This window comes from Anopheles funestus, chromosome 2RL (genome assembly GCF_943734845.2).
Source record: "Anopheles funestus chromosome 2RL, idAnoFuneDA-416_04, whole genome shotgun sequence".
Classification (NCBI taxonomy): Eukaryota; Metazoa; Arthropoda; class Insecta; order Diptera; family Culicidae; genus Anopheles; species Anopheles funestus.
The window spans coordinates 80,295,666-80,310,745 of record NC_064598.1 but is presented as its reverse complement, the minus strand read 5'-3'; the positions used below and the strand labels follow the sequence as shown (position 1 = coordinate 80,310,745).

The following is a 15,080-nucleotide window of genomic DNA, read 5'->3' as shown; positions in this document are numbered from 1 at the left end:
CAGAACAACTATTTTTAACAAAGACAACAACCAAATGACATTAGCTAATTAGAACATTTTCAACACAGATGAACCTGCAATCGATCAATGTACGTTTCTCTGGCAATAGAAACATGTCGCTAGGCGTGTACTCGTGCGGTCAAAAAGGAAGCAAACCGATGCATAAACACAGTTCCGTAACTTCCCGAACCGGTTCCGTACGAAACCGCTCGGCCTGTGCCAAGCAGCAACGGCCGACATTTCCGCATCAAGTGCGCCAACAGTTTCGTACGGTGCAACGATCGCAAACAGAACATGCCTTCATGTTCCATCCACCGCTTCATCATCTCTCCCGTGCCTGACGCACTTTCGGAACGCAAAACATACGGCGCAACAACAGCACAAAAAAAAAAGAAGATAGTTGACAATTTTAATTGCATCTAAATTTAGTTCCCGTTTCCAGTGCCGGGGGAACGGTTTTTAGGGTTGGGTTGGGCAGAAAGTCAACACAGGTCTCTCCTTGGTGCCCATGGGCACGTGCATTAGACGGGTGAGTTTTTAATTAAATTTTCTCCTCTTTACGAGCAAGATAAATTTCTCTTTTTTATTGGAAGCGAGTTGATATCCCGGTGGCGTGTGGCAGGTTTTGTTTTTTTTGCTCGTTTGCTCACAAATGTAGCTTTGCGATATGTTGCCGATAGTGTGACCTCACCCTGTTGGGGTCTGCAGCCCAGGCGCAAGGAGGAAAGAGTACCGCTACTTAGCGCCGGCGATGGATTTTATTTTATCTGTTAGAGGATTTTATGTTCTACGAGTAAGATCCGATCGGTAGAGATTTACCTTTTGCCACCCCTGTATGCTCTGGACCCGGTATCGGGGTGGATGAATTAGAGGATAGAAGATTATCAAAGCTTAGAACAGACCGTCGGCATCGATCGCAGCGATCACATACACATTCATTCCCTTCGGTTAGATAATTTGCCGAAAGGAAATCTGAAACCAGCACTTGCCCGTACGCACCGGCTGGCGGTGTCGATTTCCGATTGTGGGGTGTAGTTCCAACCTAACGGCCTACTCACCACCGTGCTCATTTGGCTAAGCATTGGAACGCACATAAACGGTTACTGGACTCACACTGCCCAACAACAGTGGTGGTTTAAGAACGAAGAATTTTGCAGCTTCAATACGGTTATGTTGCGCGTTATGTGTGGGACGCTAATACGCTGCTCTAGCGGGCGATGAAGCGTAGAACAGTTTACGTTCCGTTCCATTCTTTGCTCAGGTTTTTGATTCACGAAAACACGGCCACTCATAAAGCTTACCTGTGAGAAAGAGGAAGAAACCAAGAAACAAAACCGATCAGAAGCGTTAGAATGGAGTAACGAATAAATTGAAATGAAAAGAAGCAACACAAATGATGCGCACCCGGTCGGTGTTAATTGAAAAGTGCTTTTCGTTTTAAAACGATAAAATAATGATGCTGCGAATTAAAAGTGCGCCTCCTTGCCCCTTTGGGAACACGCCGGTAGGAAATTAAACAACGCACGGTGTAAGGCATTATCGTTCGGTGCTTTGTCGGTTTGGGAAGCAGACGAAGAAGCATTGAAGATGTTTAAAGGTGTATTAATTTCATTTTGACTATTTTCTAGGTTAGCGTAGCGATGAGATGATGAGAGGGAATAGAATAGACAAAAAAATGGAAGCTTCAATCGCCATTAAACGATGAGAGGCTTATGTACATAAGCATTTAAAAGAAAACTAGATCGATTGCCGGTGAATGCATTTTTTTGGTTGTAAGTATTGAAAAAAAAAAACACAACATTTAAATGCTCTATTTAAGCTTTTTGCCCCAGAATCCATAAACGTTCGTTTAACGGCAAATGTAAATAAAAGCTACTTCCAACCGTAGCCATAAACATAACGTAATAATGTTTAACGCTTCACCGATGTCCTTCAAAACTCACGTTTGAAATTTGTGCCTTTTTTCTATTTGTCGCCAGTGTGCAGTAGCACTATACCGCTTGTTGACATAACTTCCCGTCGGTAAGACGTACGTTCCTGTTACGAGAAGGAAAGAACGCGAGAGCAAGCCGAGTTAGGTGGCCATAGCGTACTAACGAGCACACAACCGACAGCCAAAGTGTCGTGACAAACTTCACAGCAAATCAGTTCGATTTGAAGGATTTTGTTGTTGCTGTTGTGGCATAAACAAAAAAAAAAGAGTGCCACGGTAGCATAAGCCAGACACCTTTCGATGGAACGGTTGGACCGAAAAGGTTGGTCCAAGGGGGTGGAAGAACAAGTGTGAAACAATTCCTTGCAGACACAATTGACATTTTCGTGCAATTTAGATTTAGTGATCAACGGAGTGCTACGGAGAGTTGATCCGCTCGTACATATTTTCTACACCGAGTGTTTGAAAGCTGTTTGAAGGTTCGTCGCTTGTTTTTTTCGTGTGTGTGAGTCTTTTGTTTATTTTATATATCTTAAAACAGAAGAGCGAAAAAACAACACAACAAGAACAAAAACAAAAACTGCTCACCAATCTGATCTCAACGAGCACTCCCGGTGAGGAGTTCCACACCATTTGTTCTCGTGTTTCCACTACATTATGCCTGTTTTTTTCTTCTTGCGCCTCGGGTAAGGGTTTGCAGATAAGTGGAGTGAAAGATTGCTGGAGGTGCAGTTTGTGCACGATCTGGCGAAGATTTAACGAGATGATCCAGATCGATTGATCGAATCGTTTCGATTGGAGGTGATATTCGCGGCCTAGGACATGATTATCGCAATACAAACCCTGCTCTGCCGTGCTCTTAGGGGCTCGCTGCGCCGCTTACCCTTTTCCACCCAGAACTGTCTACTTAGAGCTGTCTTATTAGCTGAGCCGGTTGTTGATTTTTGTTTTTGCTATTCTTTTTAAAGCTGCCTGAGAGTTTGTCCGATCGTGTGTACTGGAGCAACATGTTAAGAAACAAACCATACGAAAGAAGATGTTCTCGCATCTGAGCACTGACAAACGATGGATGAGCGAAACGCGAAGGTTGTCACGTTCGTGTGACTGTGACATTTTTATGAACCGTTCACCTTCCGGCGTGCTGGTACGGTTGGCATTGTTTTACTTTTTATTATGCTGAAGTTTCGTTACTGCATTGACTGCATCGTTAGATCGTCTACATGAAACAGAGCTTTGGAGGCTAGTGGGATTTTATTAAGATTGTTTGTTAGACAGAGCTCGTTTTTGGTGGACAATCGGGTATACATTTTATCAATGAATTAGTATTTTCTCTAGTAAAGCTGTTGGGTTTCGTATGTTCAAATATAAACTGAAAGAAAAAAAAACATGCAACTGGAAACACTTCAAGCATCAGGAAGTATTTAAGACCTTTAAGGAAGGTCTCCCATAAAAGGGAGACAACTTCGTCTTTAACGTAACCGACCAACAGGCATAACGGTGGACGGCAAATTCATAAGGAAGCATTATTGCATCATTTCTTTAAACATTGGCTATAAACGATGTAAAATCGATACGATTCACTTTCCCAATCAAACATCACCATCGCCAGGAGAAAGTTCTTCACTGTCATCAGCCACCGATGGCTAAATGACCAAAAACCCGCTCGAACAGACGGTTGATCGACGCAGTCCTAACTGTGTACAGAGCCGTTCGTTTTAGCGAGTAGGTTGTGCTGTTGATAATAACAAAAAAAATCACCCACAAACTATCTTCTCACACTTTTCCTTTCGCAACAGAAGCCAAATATGGATAGGGAAGAGAAGGAAACAAAAAAAACTATATTGAATCGCGTCCAGTCCATAACTATTCCACGTTCCACGATGGGACGTTAAACGATAGTGCCAACACGGGTGCCGCTTCCGTCTACGCATGTATGGGGAGTCAAAAAGCGTATATAGTCGCAGTTGATCCGGTCTTCATCGATGTTGAACGGTTCGCCGCGTCATTATGAGTGAAGGAAGAAACTACGCACCACCCTTCTGCTGGGAGCGATGTTTAGGTTGTAGATTTTATTTTTGCACCCCCTTTGATGGTGTTTCATTATCGGTGAAAAAATAATAACGATAATTGCTGCGTATGACAGCGGGACGCACACAATTTTATGGCAGTGCGGAAGCTGTTGGCCGCACCTTCCATAAGGGAGGGGGTTCGTCGCTTTGACAGCGCATTGCTGTCGTTTGTTTACTGTTGACGATATGGTACATATCGCATCAGGAAGCGAAACATGATTGCTGTGGATGAAACGTAAACAAGTGTCGATCGGGTTCGGCAGGAAAGGCATCCTAAATCCACTGGCCGGGTTGCGCTTGATGTAACCTGTCCCGACGCGGTGATGATTAAAAGATGAAAGATGTAATAAAACTTGTCACGGCGATCACACAACTACGGTGACGTTCGTGTCAACGCGGGACCGTTGGCGGGTACCCGGGAGAAAGGTGTGAAAGATCACTTTCTTTTCCGAGAAATCGTAGCGACCGGATCGGACGGAAGGGTTATCGGGTGGAAGGGAGTGTGCGTTGTGTTATGTGGCTGTTAATCGTGAAACCGGGTTTTGATGGACTGTTGGGGATGGGTTGCTTAACATTCGACACGATCGCTTCGGGTCAGGTTAAGGCTTTCTGTGACGTGAGTGATGCATTTTCCACATGACGAAATTTATCCAACATGGTAAGCGTTTTGTATGCGAACGTGTTGCGGTTCAATCGTTTCAGGGGGTTTGAAAATATTAAACTGTTTTTAAATAAAATGCCAGTAATACACATTTATTTTGTTGTGCGGTTTTACGGTTGATTACGAACAGCTGTACGTAAAATAAAGTTGGATTTCACACATATATTTAATGCATCGATGTATGCTTCCATATGATTATACTGCTGTATATTGTATGGTTAATGAGATTTTTTTAAATGAGCGGTTTTGTTTAAATTTGTAATTTACTGTTGCACAGGTATTTTGAAACTTTTGTGTGAACTGTTATAATCTGTTATATTGCTATTATGTGTGAACTGTTATATTATATTTTTGCTGTTATATTCAATTTTAGCAGTATTGTGTGGAGTAGTCTTTGAAAAGGCCTTTTAGAAACAGGATGGACATTCTTCTTCTTCTTCTTGGCTTTAACGACCTTACAGGTCACGCCGGCCATTTCTGGCTTACTAGACTTATTTTACCACGTAGCCGGATAGTCAGTCCTTGCTACGGGGGGACGGTCCGGATGGGATTTGAACGTGGTCCGGCCGTGTGGACTGGCGCCGTTTATCACATGCACCACCGGGCCGCCCATTGGACATTCACATAATCGTTTTGTAGGCTTTGGGATAAACGGCAATCAATTGTAGTACTTTCCACATTTATTTCATATTGATACTTTAGAAAGCTAAGGCTTGATAAAAAAATATCTGAAAAAAATTTAACCATTTTAAAACATTATTTTAATTTACACAAAAACAACATGAACATGAAGATGTTTAGAAAATATCTAATAAAATGTTCATCTGTGTGGCAAGTGTGCCTTGGTAGATTTTAACGAAATTAGAAATCTTCCTTTTAAAAAAATTGTTTTTATGAAATAACAAGAAGGCACTTGATTTGTAGTGAAGCACATTACAATTGAAAGTGCACATAGCAAATAGGAAATCTTCTGTGAAGAGATGGTCAAATTAATTTCTTTTGTTCCGATGTAGGTGTTTAAGGACATCGTTTATATTAATCACCACAATTATTTTGTTTAAAGCTGTTTAACATTTAAATTTTTTTCTGTATAAATAGATATTATAGAGAACGTATCAAATAATATTTACTATCACGAACGCTTGCATACTTTGAAATACGCGTCAAATGCACCGCCCGCTAGCATGAACGTCGTGCAACATTATTGCTTGAAAGTGGCCACCGACGCGTTACGAGGATTCAGGAATGATTTCACTTTCTCTACGTGCCCCGAGGGCAAACGCAAGTTATCACATACGAACCTGCCCACATCCACACACACACACACACACGCCGGGAATTGTTTCTTCTACCGCCAGCCACCACACGAAGCTGTGCGAGTGACGGCGTGCACAGGAAAGGAAATCGGACCTTCGAACGCATTAATAAAACATTTAACCGCACCGCTGCGTCTGGTTTTTACCGCCCTTCGTGCACCATCCACCGAACCTTTCCCCTCGTTGTCTTCTGTGGACGGTGGGAACTGACGAAAATACTGTTAGCAGATCGACGGATCGCGATATATTGCGAGCAGTAGCCGCGACAACCCGGGAAGAAGCCTGCAGCGAGTCACGACTAGGACGATTCCCTGGTTCCAAGTCTATCCCGTTCACTTCTGGTCCGTTTAGACCTGAATGTGTGAACAAGCTTTGGCGGATCTCGAACCTGTCCATGTACACTCCCGGGTTGGACGGAACAGTCCGACAGTGGGACGGGTGGGTCCGAAAAATTTCATGGCCAAAAACCCTCGCACCCCAAAAGCGCTCGTACCTTTCGGCAGGGACAACTTTCCTTTTTTTTCTCCCCCTTGAGCGATACACTCTGGCGCGATGAGGCCAGAGAATCAGAAGTAGCGGGGTAAATAAAACTAGACAAAAATGCATCGCCTAAGGGTCTGCCGCAGTGACAATGTTGAGGACGAAAATAAAAACCACACACGCACATCAGCTCAACATCCACTCAGCATCCGCTCCGCATAAAAGCTAAAAGCCCTCAAGCCCTACCGATCTGCTTAATTGCAACACTAACCACCATGTGTGCAGGTGGGATGGAGATCACCGTGCAGTAGAGTTGGGGTAAGGTTTTTATTTCAGCGCCTTGGACGGCGACCCACCGGTGACTAATTAGTCGGGGTCTAGCGAGATTGCGCAAAAAAAAAAACAACCTGACGTTTCTCAAAAGTTGCTCGCATTGGGTCCATTTCCTCATCCACATGCGCGCCCTCAGCAGGAGAAGGCTGGATTGGAAAACGTGCGCTCGAAAGAGCCGCATTAGAGCCGGTGCTGGTTTGGTGCGTTGCGCGTTTGGTGCGTTGCATCAGATCGCGTTTGACTGAGAGAGGGTGCAGGAAAATAAAAACGAGCGCAAGAAAAAACAGGTGCATCAACCTTTAGCGACACTCGACACCATAAATGGACCGGTACGAACGTCGCCAACGGCTAGGGAAGCCGCTCGAGCCGTTGTTGGTCACCCGGCAAACGGTGACATAAACGGTAACGCCGTGCGTGTACGGATCGATGCAGCATGCCTGCAACCGGCGGTACGAGCGCATACGCAATGAAGGAAATGTCGAGATGCCGAGATGTTGCGTAAACATCATCCATCTTGCAGCACATACCGATCGGAAGGAACAAATCAAAAACAGTGCCGTTTGACACGGGTCACTATCTGTCAATCTTATTCGATATGTGTATGCGTCTGGGGGTGAGTTTTGTTTTTCTCCCCAAACCAAGCGTGTTTACCCCCGAAGCGTTTCTTAGGGTTGTCGTGTTATCAGAAAGACTTGTAGAGGGGGGAAAAAATATAACAGGCTAGTATTAATAGAGAGGAAAATTTAGGAGCAGTTAGCAGCTTTCTCCACTTTGTCCTTTTTTAGATGATCGGTTTCGTCAGTTTTCCCGGAAGCCTTCAATATCTGGTTAGGTCGGACAAGATGTTGGAGACCATAAGAAATAATAAAAAAATGCATTTCATTTATCCTTTAAAGGGAAATGTAAGTATTATAAAATTCGAAAAAAGGCATGTTTTAAAGGACTTTTTTCAAGTATTGGGTTGTAATACGGTTAATAAATAAATTTCATTTCGAATAAAAATTTTAATACGTAATACATTCATTTTACATCCATTGCATTCCATAATTTTCATGATTTCCATTTTCATTTTAATGTCTCGAATTTAATTAACAAAATCAGTTATTTAAAGATATGAATAAAAATTTTCAAGAATATTACTATACATTTATTAAAAAAATATGGGGCGTCGGTCCACACGGCAGGATAGGCGATCAAATCCCACCCGGGACTGTTCCCCCGTAGCAAGGACTGACTATCCGGCTATGTGGTAAAACAAATCTAGTAAGCCAGAAATGACCAGTATAACCATAGATGTCGTAAAGACAAGGAGAAGAAGAAGATATTAAACAATCTTGAAATTGCAACGTTATATTGATTTCAATTGCTCCATAATATGGCGTTTTGTTTCACTTTCCGGACAGCATCGAAACTTCGTCGTTATGGTTTATAGTTTTTTTTATTTCAAAGAATAGTATTATAAAACACTGTAGTGTTCTCGTTGGTGATTGACTCCACAAATAATTCTTATGTATTTCTGGACCACATGAAAGAGAATTTACGATAAAGTTCCACTGTAAACAGTTTGAAACAACAACAATTTGACGAGACACATTTTTCCAAAATTAAGAAAATATTGCATAGTGTACGTTAAAAACAATTATAGACTATAACTAAAAATTTATCAAATTTTAAAATTTTTTGCATTAAAAATTTGGAAGAAAAAAAACTTTTGCTAATGCTTGATAGCTCAAGTCACCGGAGAAATATCTTTTTGAGAAGAACAGTGACAAGAAGAATAATCCTCGTTTTGATTTTAGCCGTCTTACGTGTGTTTCTTACGCTTGTAAAACTTCAGATTAAATCGTTTCCAATGGCATAATATGCATAAAAAAAAAGCGCAGCTGAAAGCAAAACATTTCTTCCCACACAACACATCATACAAATTCGCGATACACACACATCGCAGCATCATTTACTCTGATGACATAAACTTCTATTGCACCCGAAAATTGGATTTTTTAACCAACCCTCTCTTTGTTTCATCCTTCCCGTTTCTATCTACAACATCTATCCCTCGATATCGAGTTGCATAATGTACGCCCTGGTTTGTCTGCATCCCGAGCGGATGGATCACAACATCGAAGTGCGCAGGAGTTTGTCGACATTTTGCGCATCTCTCTCTCGTGTTGTGGTCCCCGCCGCCAATTGCGCAGCGAATGTTTTGCGATCACGATCGGATGCCAAATTGCGAACCATTATCATTAGCTCTTGATTGAAAATTGATGAATCCATCGTTTGCCAGTGGTCCAAGCATCGGCCGGCATTAGGCTAGTGGGTTGGAATTTCAATCCTTGGTCAGACGATCGCTCCAAAAGCGTGCGAACGGGATAACCATTCTTACCATCCCTTCTTGATGGTTTTTTTTCTAGTAAAGGGATAATACAGTGAACGGGAAGGAAAAATTTGGTGATTGGACGCCAAGACGAGATTGAGCCGTTCGAGTCGGTTCGACAGAGGGGTTGCGGGAAGAAATGGGATAAAAACGGGGGGGTACAACTTTTTCCCATTTGGTTGTTGCTGTTGTAACTCGTGTGTGCACAATGCAACCGAATGCTTTGCTTATCATCATTACAGTTATTACGATTAACCGTGTCCGTTATTAGCTGCACTATTATGTAACAGTACCATGGCGTTAGCTTACACGAGGAGATGCAGCGGAACGCGCACGAGTGCAGTTGCAATCCCGCTGGAAGGGTTTTTTGTTTCGTTTTTTTCCCCTCCGTTTTTTGTTGTTGTATTTTTTGCTTGTTTGCCGTACCACTAACGGGCTCACGCTCGTCGTTGTCGATCATGAGTGAACGGTTGATCATGAGCGTAAAGTGCATTTCGTTGCCATAGCAACACGGGCATCAAGGTGAAGATGAAGGGAAGAGTGTGGTAAGGAGTGCAAGGAATAGGTGGTGGGTGGATAATGAAACAGAAGTGTGTGTGTGTGTGTATGTAAGTGGTAAGAATGTGGCCGTCTGGAAAGAAATGGTTTACAGTTTTTTTACAGAAGGCCGAATTGGTGCTAAAGAAGTTGTTATATTGGGTGATAAACACAATATTGGCCATTTTTATAGTGACTGTTTGGCGAAATGGGTTTCAGTGGCATTATATCTTACATTACATAGACTGACTTGAATGGTCAATGCACATTAAGGTCGATTTTAAGCTTTTTTTGAGTCATGTAATGTATTTTAAAATTATTTGTACCTAAAATTGTATCGCAAAAAACAATGTCGTACATATTAGTAATTTCTGTACTTTAAAATAAATACTAAAAACACCTAAGATGTAAGATTAAAAACCACTCGTCTTGGTGATGCAACTGCACTCATTTCCACCCACACAAAAGCATCTCGCAACGAGCGAACCGATCGAACGGTTACGGTTCATTGGAGCCGGTTATTGCCAATCCCCGGCTTCACCATTCTTCCGGGCATGTTGCATCTTCAAACCGCTTGCCGTTGCAGGTTAATTTCCGGTCACCATACCAACCCTCACCACTGACCACCACCTCTACCGGGTTCTATCAATCGGACACGAAGTCGAGTTTAATCGCACACGATAGACTTCGTCCACTCTTCTCTTTAGCGTCTGTCTACTGTACGAGGTAAGCCGCGTCTTTCCCCCAGAGAAGGGGTAAAGTGTCGGTGAAAAGAAAAGTATTATTCATTTCCTGCAACAAACAACACGGCGGGATCGGGAGTGCACGCGTCAGCTGGAACTGACTCGATTGAACTCCGAACAGTGCCGCGGCGTAAAGAAAAGTTGGAACAGTTTCATTGCACTTTCCGCATCGGAAAAGTGGAAAACAAACGCCAATATGCAGCTTGGTGGAAGGAAAATTGCAAAACGGAAATTCAATTGAATGGTGAAGGTTTTGGATGACTAATGCCGGCCCAGAGGGTGTATACACAGCGAGACAGCCAAAGCGACAAACTGTCGCGACTGTGGCCGTGGTCGTGAGAAATTGATTAATTGAGATCGATTAATTCGTTTAAATTGAAATTAAATGATTCCCTCGTTCGTCTGCCTCGGGGGGGTACGTATTTATTTACACTTTCGATTCGTTTGTGGAAAAGATTCCGCTTGCTTTGTATGGAGACCGCGTGCTTTAGTAATATTAAAAAAGGAACAAATCGTTCAAGCGCGAAACTGCGTGGTGTTTCGCTTCAACTTTCGCAATCGTTTTCGTACCGAATCCGAAAAGCTCGATCGATAAATGGCACCAAACTTGCAAGATGCAGTCTGTGTCTGTTGGCGAGACTGCAGCAACAACGAAAACAAAAAACCCGCGTGACAGTTGCGTAGGAGTCGAATCCGCATCGGCGGACCGAATGCCGAAACGAAAGCGCTTTCCTTTACACCGGCAGACGGATAATTTTAAATCATTTCGACATCGATCCCTCGGCGCTGTGGCACATTTATGTTGCGTCCATTGTTTCACTGGACGCGTGATGGCGATATTTTGTTCCTGTCGCGGTACGGTGAAGTGGTACTAATTTTTAATTGATTTACTGCTGGCTGCAGATAAGCTGGCATTTGTTCGCGTGGTACACTAAACACGCAACCAACAAAATCGTGCCGAAAATGGCACGATTGAAAACTGAAAATTATGCTCGAAATTAATTGCGTGAAAAATAAATTATTAAGGCTTTTTCGACTTTTTCGACCAACGAAAGGGTCGGAACGAAGAAGAACGAAATGGGTAGAATGAAATTAAATTCACTTTATGTTTACAGCGCCCAATCGAATTGTAGACAGAAATGGAAGAAAAGTAAATCTCTTTTTTTACTCTCTCTCTCTCTCTCTCTCTCTCTCTCTCTCTCTCTCTCTCTCTCTCTCTCTCTAATCCGAAGTAATCGATTGGAATTCAAACATAAGCGGGAAACTGGAAAAGATTGACTGGCTTTTTCAAAAAGCAAAAAAAAACGTATACACAAACAAAAGTGGGCCGTCATTTCGTGGACGAGCATAAATGCCCTCCGATATTCGCCCATCCGATCCACCCAACCCCCGATTGATTGATCATGCGGGGCAAACCTCTCTGCGGAGGGTGCGCACACATCTCGCTACGATTGCGAGGCCTACCCCCAGTACCACCCCGAAATAAAACAGTAACGTTTGTTTGGGGTGCATTCCTTCTTTTGCTCCAACGAAATGAAAGCAATGAAATTATGTAAAGAATAAAAGCGAAAAGCCAATTCCCCGATTTGTGCCTTGAGGATCTTGCACTGGGCTGGGCCTTTCTTCCGCCTTCGTTTTTCCCCCCTTCTCTTTCTTACGCTTCATTTGGTCGGGGGAAATGGGGGTTTGATGAAAAATCGAGAAGCAAGCAAACGCGCGGTTGGGCTTTTACACACCTTACCACCCAGTTTCGGCTAATCTGTAGGAAATCGAATCAATTTTGTAATCATTGCATCAGCGTTTTGCTTTCGGCTTTATGATTCTGAAATCCTGCACACAGGATAGACGTTTCACTAACACCCCATGCCCGGATACTTTATGGCGAGAAAAAGAGAATGCAGAACGGCAGGAGGGGGTGTGTTGTTGCGTTTATTTCTACTATCATGCAGTCAATTATGGTGTTTAAAGGTACGCGGAGGTCCTTTCACGAAAACGGACTGTCCGCCCGCGGACACGGTTTGAGCCAACCCGACGTCAGTTGTCAGACGCGTTCGTGTGCGTTTAATGGGGTTGGAACCCGCGATGGGTCGCACCGGTCAATGGGTTCGTCTAGCTGAATTTTAGCGATCGGAACGCATCGGTGTGCCGGAGTCCCGAAATATCCCCGAGAACTGCGTCACGGTAAAAATTGGGTGTTGCCAGTGTGGCGTAACCGTGAAAGTCGCGTTTCGATTAACCATGCCGCTACGCGGGTTGCCAGTTCGTGAACACGATTTGCGATCGATTTGATTGCGTACTAAATGTGGTACAGTAAGCAGGCGGAAAAGCTGTTGCAATATCTCGCTCTCACTTAAAGGGAAGGTATGGTAACAGATGTTTTGTTGAGCATTTGGATGTTTGAAAACATCGGTGCAGGAAAAAGTTATTTAATAAGCGCGCAGTTTGACTTGAGCTGATCATACTTTAAGTATCATGGTGAGGAATACGATAATATATAGTTGAGGAGATGTGGTAAAAAATTACGTAATTTAAATAGGTCATACTAAACGTAACCGAAAAATTGCACTTTCTTAAGAGTTCGTAAATAAAGATGTCGTCAGGAATTTTTAAGATTCGTTCACCTGAGTTTTCTTTCGGCTTTATGATTCTGAAATCCTGCACACAGGAATGATTCTCATTAGGAAAATTCTCACTAGGAAAAATATAATGAGTATGTTCTCGTGTAGATTGATTTATTCTAGTACATTAAATGTTACAATTCAAATAATTTCTTTTTGATTTTAACTGAATCTTTTTACGACTGAGATCTTCGACTAAACCCAGACAAAAAGTTACATTTCTCGAACGAAGGTTTCCAAATACCTTCAGGCGGAAGTATTTTGTACATGTTGCTATAAACTAACTATCAGTAACATTTTATACTACTGTTAAGGAGTTTGTCATCAACCAGTGACATCATCAACATCCAAGAACTGAGAACGCTGATAACATGGGAATTCTTATCAATGCGTGATTTACATTTCGGTGTAGAATGCTCACTCCATCAACAACAGCCGCTTAGTTTTAATCGAGTCGTACACGCGTGTGGAAGTAATAAATATAACATTTGAAATGAATGTAAAAGACATTCGAATATTTCTGCAACTGGTAGCTTTTTTAAGCTGGAATTCTTACATTGCGGAGGCTGAGGAAGAGTGTATATTGGAAAACCGTGAAGGTGAACCGAAAGGTATTCTCGTACCAGCTTCACAGTGTACCTCATTTCGGGAGGAACTTCAGAACAGTGAATTTCATTCGACAAACGTTTGCTGTCCGGTGTTTCAAAATGAACCAAACTGTGGACGAATCTCCGAGTATGCTGGTGAATTTAGCTTCGACAGTCGAGAAACACAGCTGGACCAATTTCCCTGGGCAGCTATGGTTATGCTGCAATGGGTGAGAAAGATTGTTTGTAGTGGTTCACTCATCAGTACACGATTCGTTCTATCAGCAGCTCACTGTTTTGTTGATGTGCACGGTGTTAGCAAACCGTAAGTGATAAGCGATGTGAATTCCCGCAATTTGTTATGAACGATGTCGTCATTATTTCAGCGCTTCCGACTACCGGGTACGTCTGGGGGATTGGGACCTTGGACAAGATGAGGATTGTATGTACGTGCGCAACAGATATGTTTGCAACCCGCAGAAACCGGTGGACTACAGTGTGGAACTGATCGTTACTCATGATTCTTATCACACAAATCGGAAAGACTTCCTGCACGACATTGCACTACTCAAGTTGGCTCAGCCGGTGGAGTACGGTGCGCAGATAGGCCCTGCCTGTCTACCGAACTGGAGTACCGAAGTTCCTGACATAGTGCGTCAGAATTTTACCGCCACTGGTTGGGGCAGAACGAAGTCATTTAGGGCATTGTTTCGGAAGTACAAACTTGAAATGATGGGCAGAAATATTAGTACCTGCGTTAAGGCTTATCGGATGCAAGAAGCGGCAGTCTCCCGAATACAACTGTGCGTTGGAGGTGTTCCTAGCAGAGACGTATGCTATGGTGACTCGGGAGGTGGTCTCATGAAACGAGAAGCCAATCGCTGGGTACTGATTGGAGTCATAAGTTTTGGATCATATCGTTGCGGCAGATCACTCCCAGGTGTATATACTAATGTTGCTTACTATAGTGATTGGATTCAGTGGGCCGTCGACAAGTCTTCTAAGTCAGGCATTATAAAAAGAACTAGAAACTCGTCAGCATCATAAGTAAAGGCAATAAAATAATAGTAAACTATTGTAAATCGCTTAAATACCCGCGGTTGTATGTTTGAAGATAATTTACTTCACAGATCTAATTATCCACATTGCCCACCATCTAGGTCAACATCGAGCACAGCTATCAAAAGCACGGCAAGTCGAACAAAATGCAGCGTTCCAACGCAGACACCTGGCACTTGAAACGGACGCGGCAGTGTTGCGTCGTCCAATTTGTTGCGCAGCGCGCTAACTCTACTCCGGCGGGGACGTTGGATCAATCAAGCATCGGTAGCAAGTCAGCTGGTGCTGCAGCCACCGGTTTCCTTTGCACCTGATATGTAAATTAATCAGCCACTTTTTGACATCCATCAATCGCACCGTAGTCAACCGG

General features: G+C 43.0%; 2 protein-coding genes across 5 annotated transcripts in view; one reads left to right on the top strand and one right to left on the bottom strand.

Annotated features, from left to right (window-relative positions):
• LOC125760733 (protein outspread) overlaps positions 1-15,080 on the bottom strand; it is a 191,310-nt gene that overhangs the window by 73,001 nt on the left and 103,229 nt on the right. The gene's annotated exons all lie outside the window — the stretch shown is intronic.
• LOC125760746 (CLIP domain-containing serine protease B15-like) lies at positions 13,492-14,742 on the top strand. Its single transcript, XM_049421174.1, has 2 exons — positions 13,492-13,976; positions 14,038-14,742. Exons 1-2 carry the CDS (start codon positions 13,558-13,560, stop codon positions 14,696-14,698), a joined length of 1,080 nt encoding a protein of 359 aa, XP_049277131.1. The 5' UTR covers positions 13,492-13,557; the 3' UTR covers positions 14,699-14,742.

Excerpts from the sequence above, each read along its gene's own strand:
- LOC125760746 (XM_049421174.1), top strand. The coding sequence starts at position 13,558 with ATGAATGTAAAAGACATTCGAATATTTCTGCAACTGGTAGCTTTTTTA. Across the intron at positions 13,977-14,037 it reads GTGCACGGTGTTAGCAAACC|CGCTTCCGACTACCGGGTAC; the intron begins GTAAGTGATAAG and ends TCATTATTTCAG.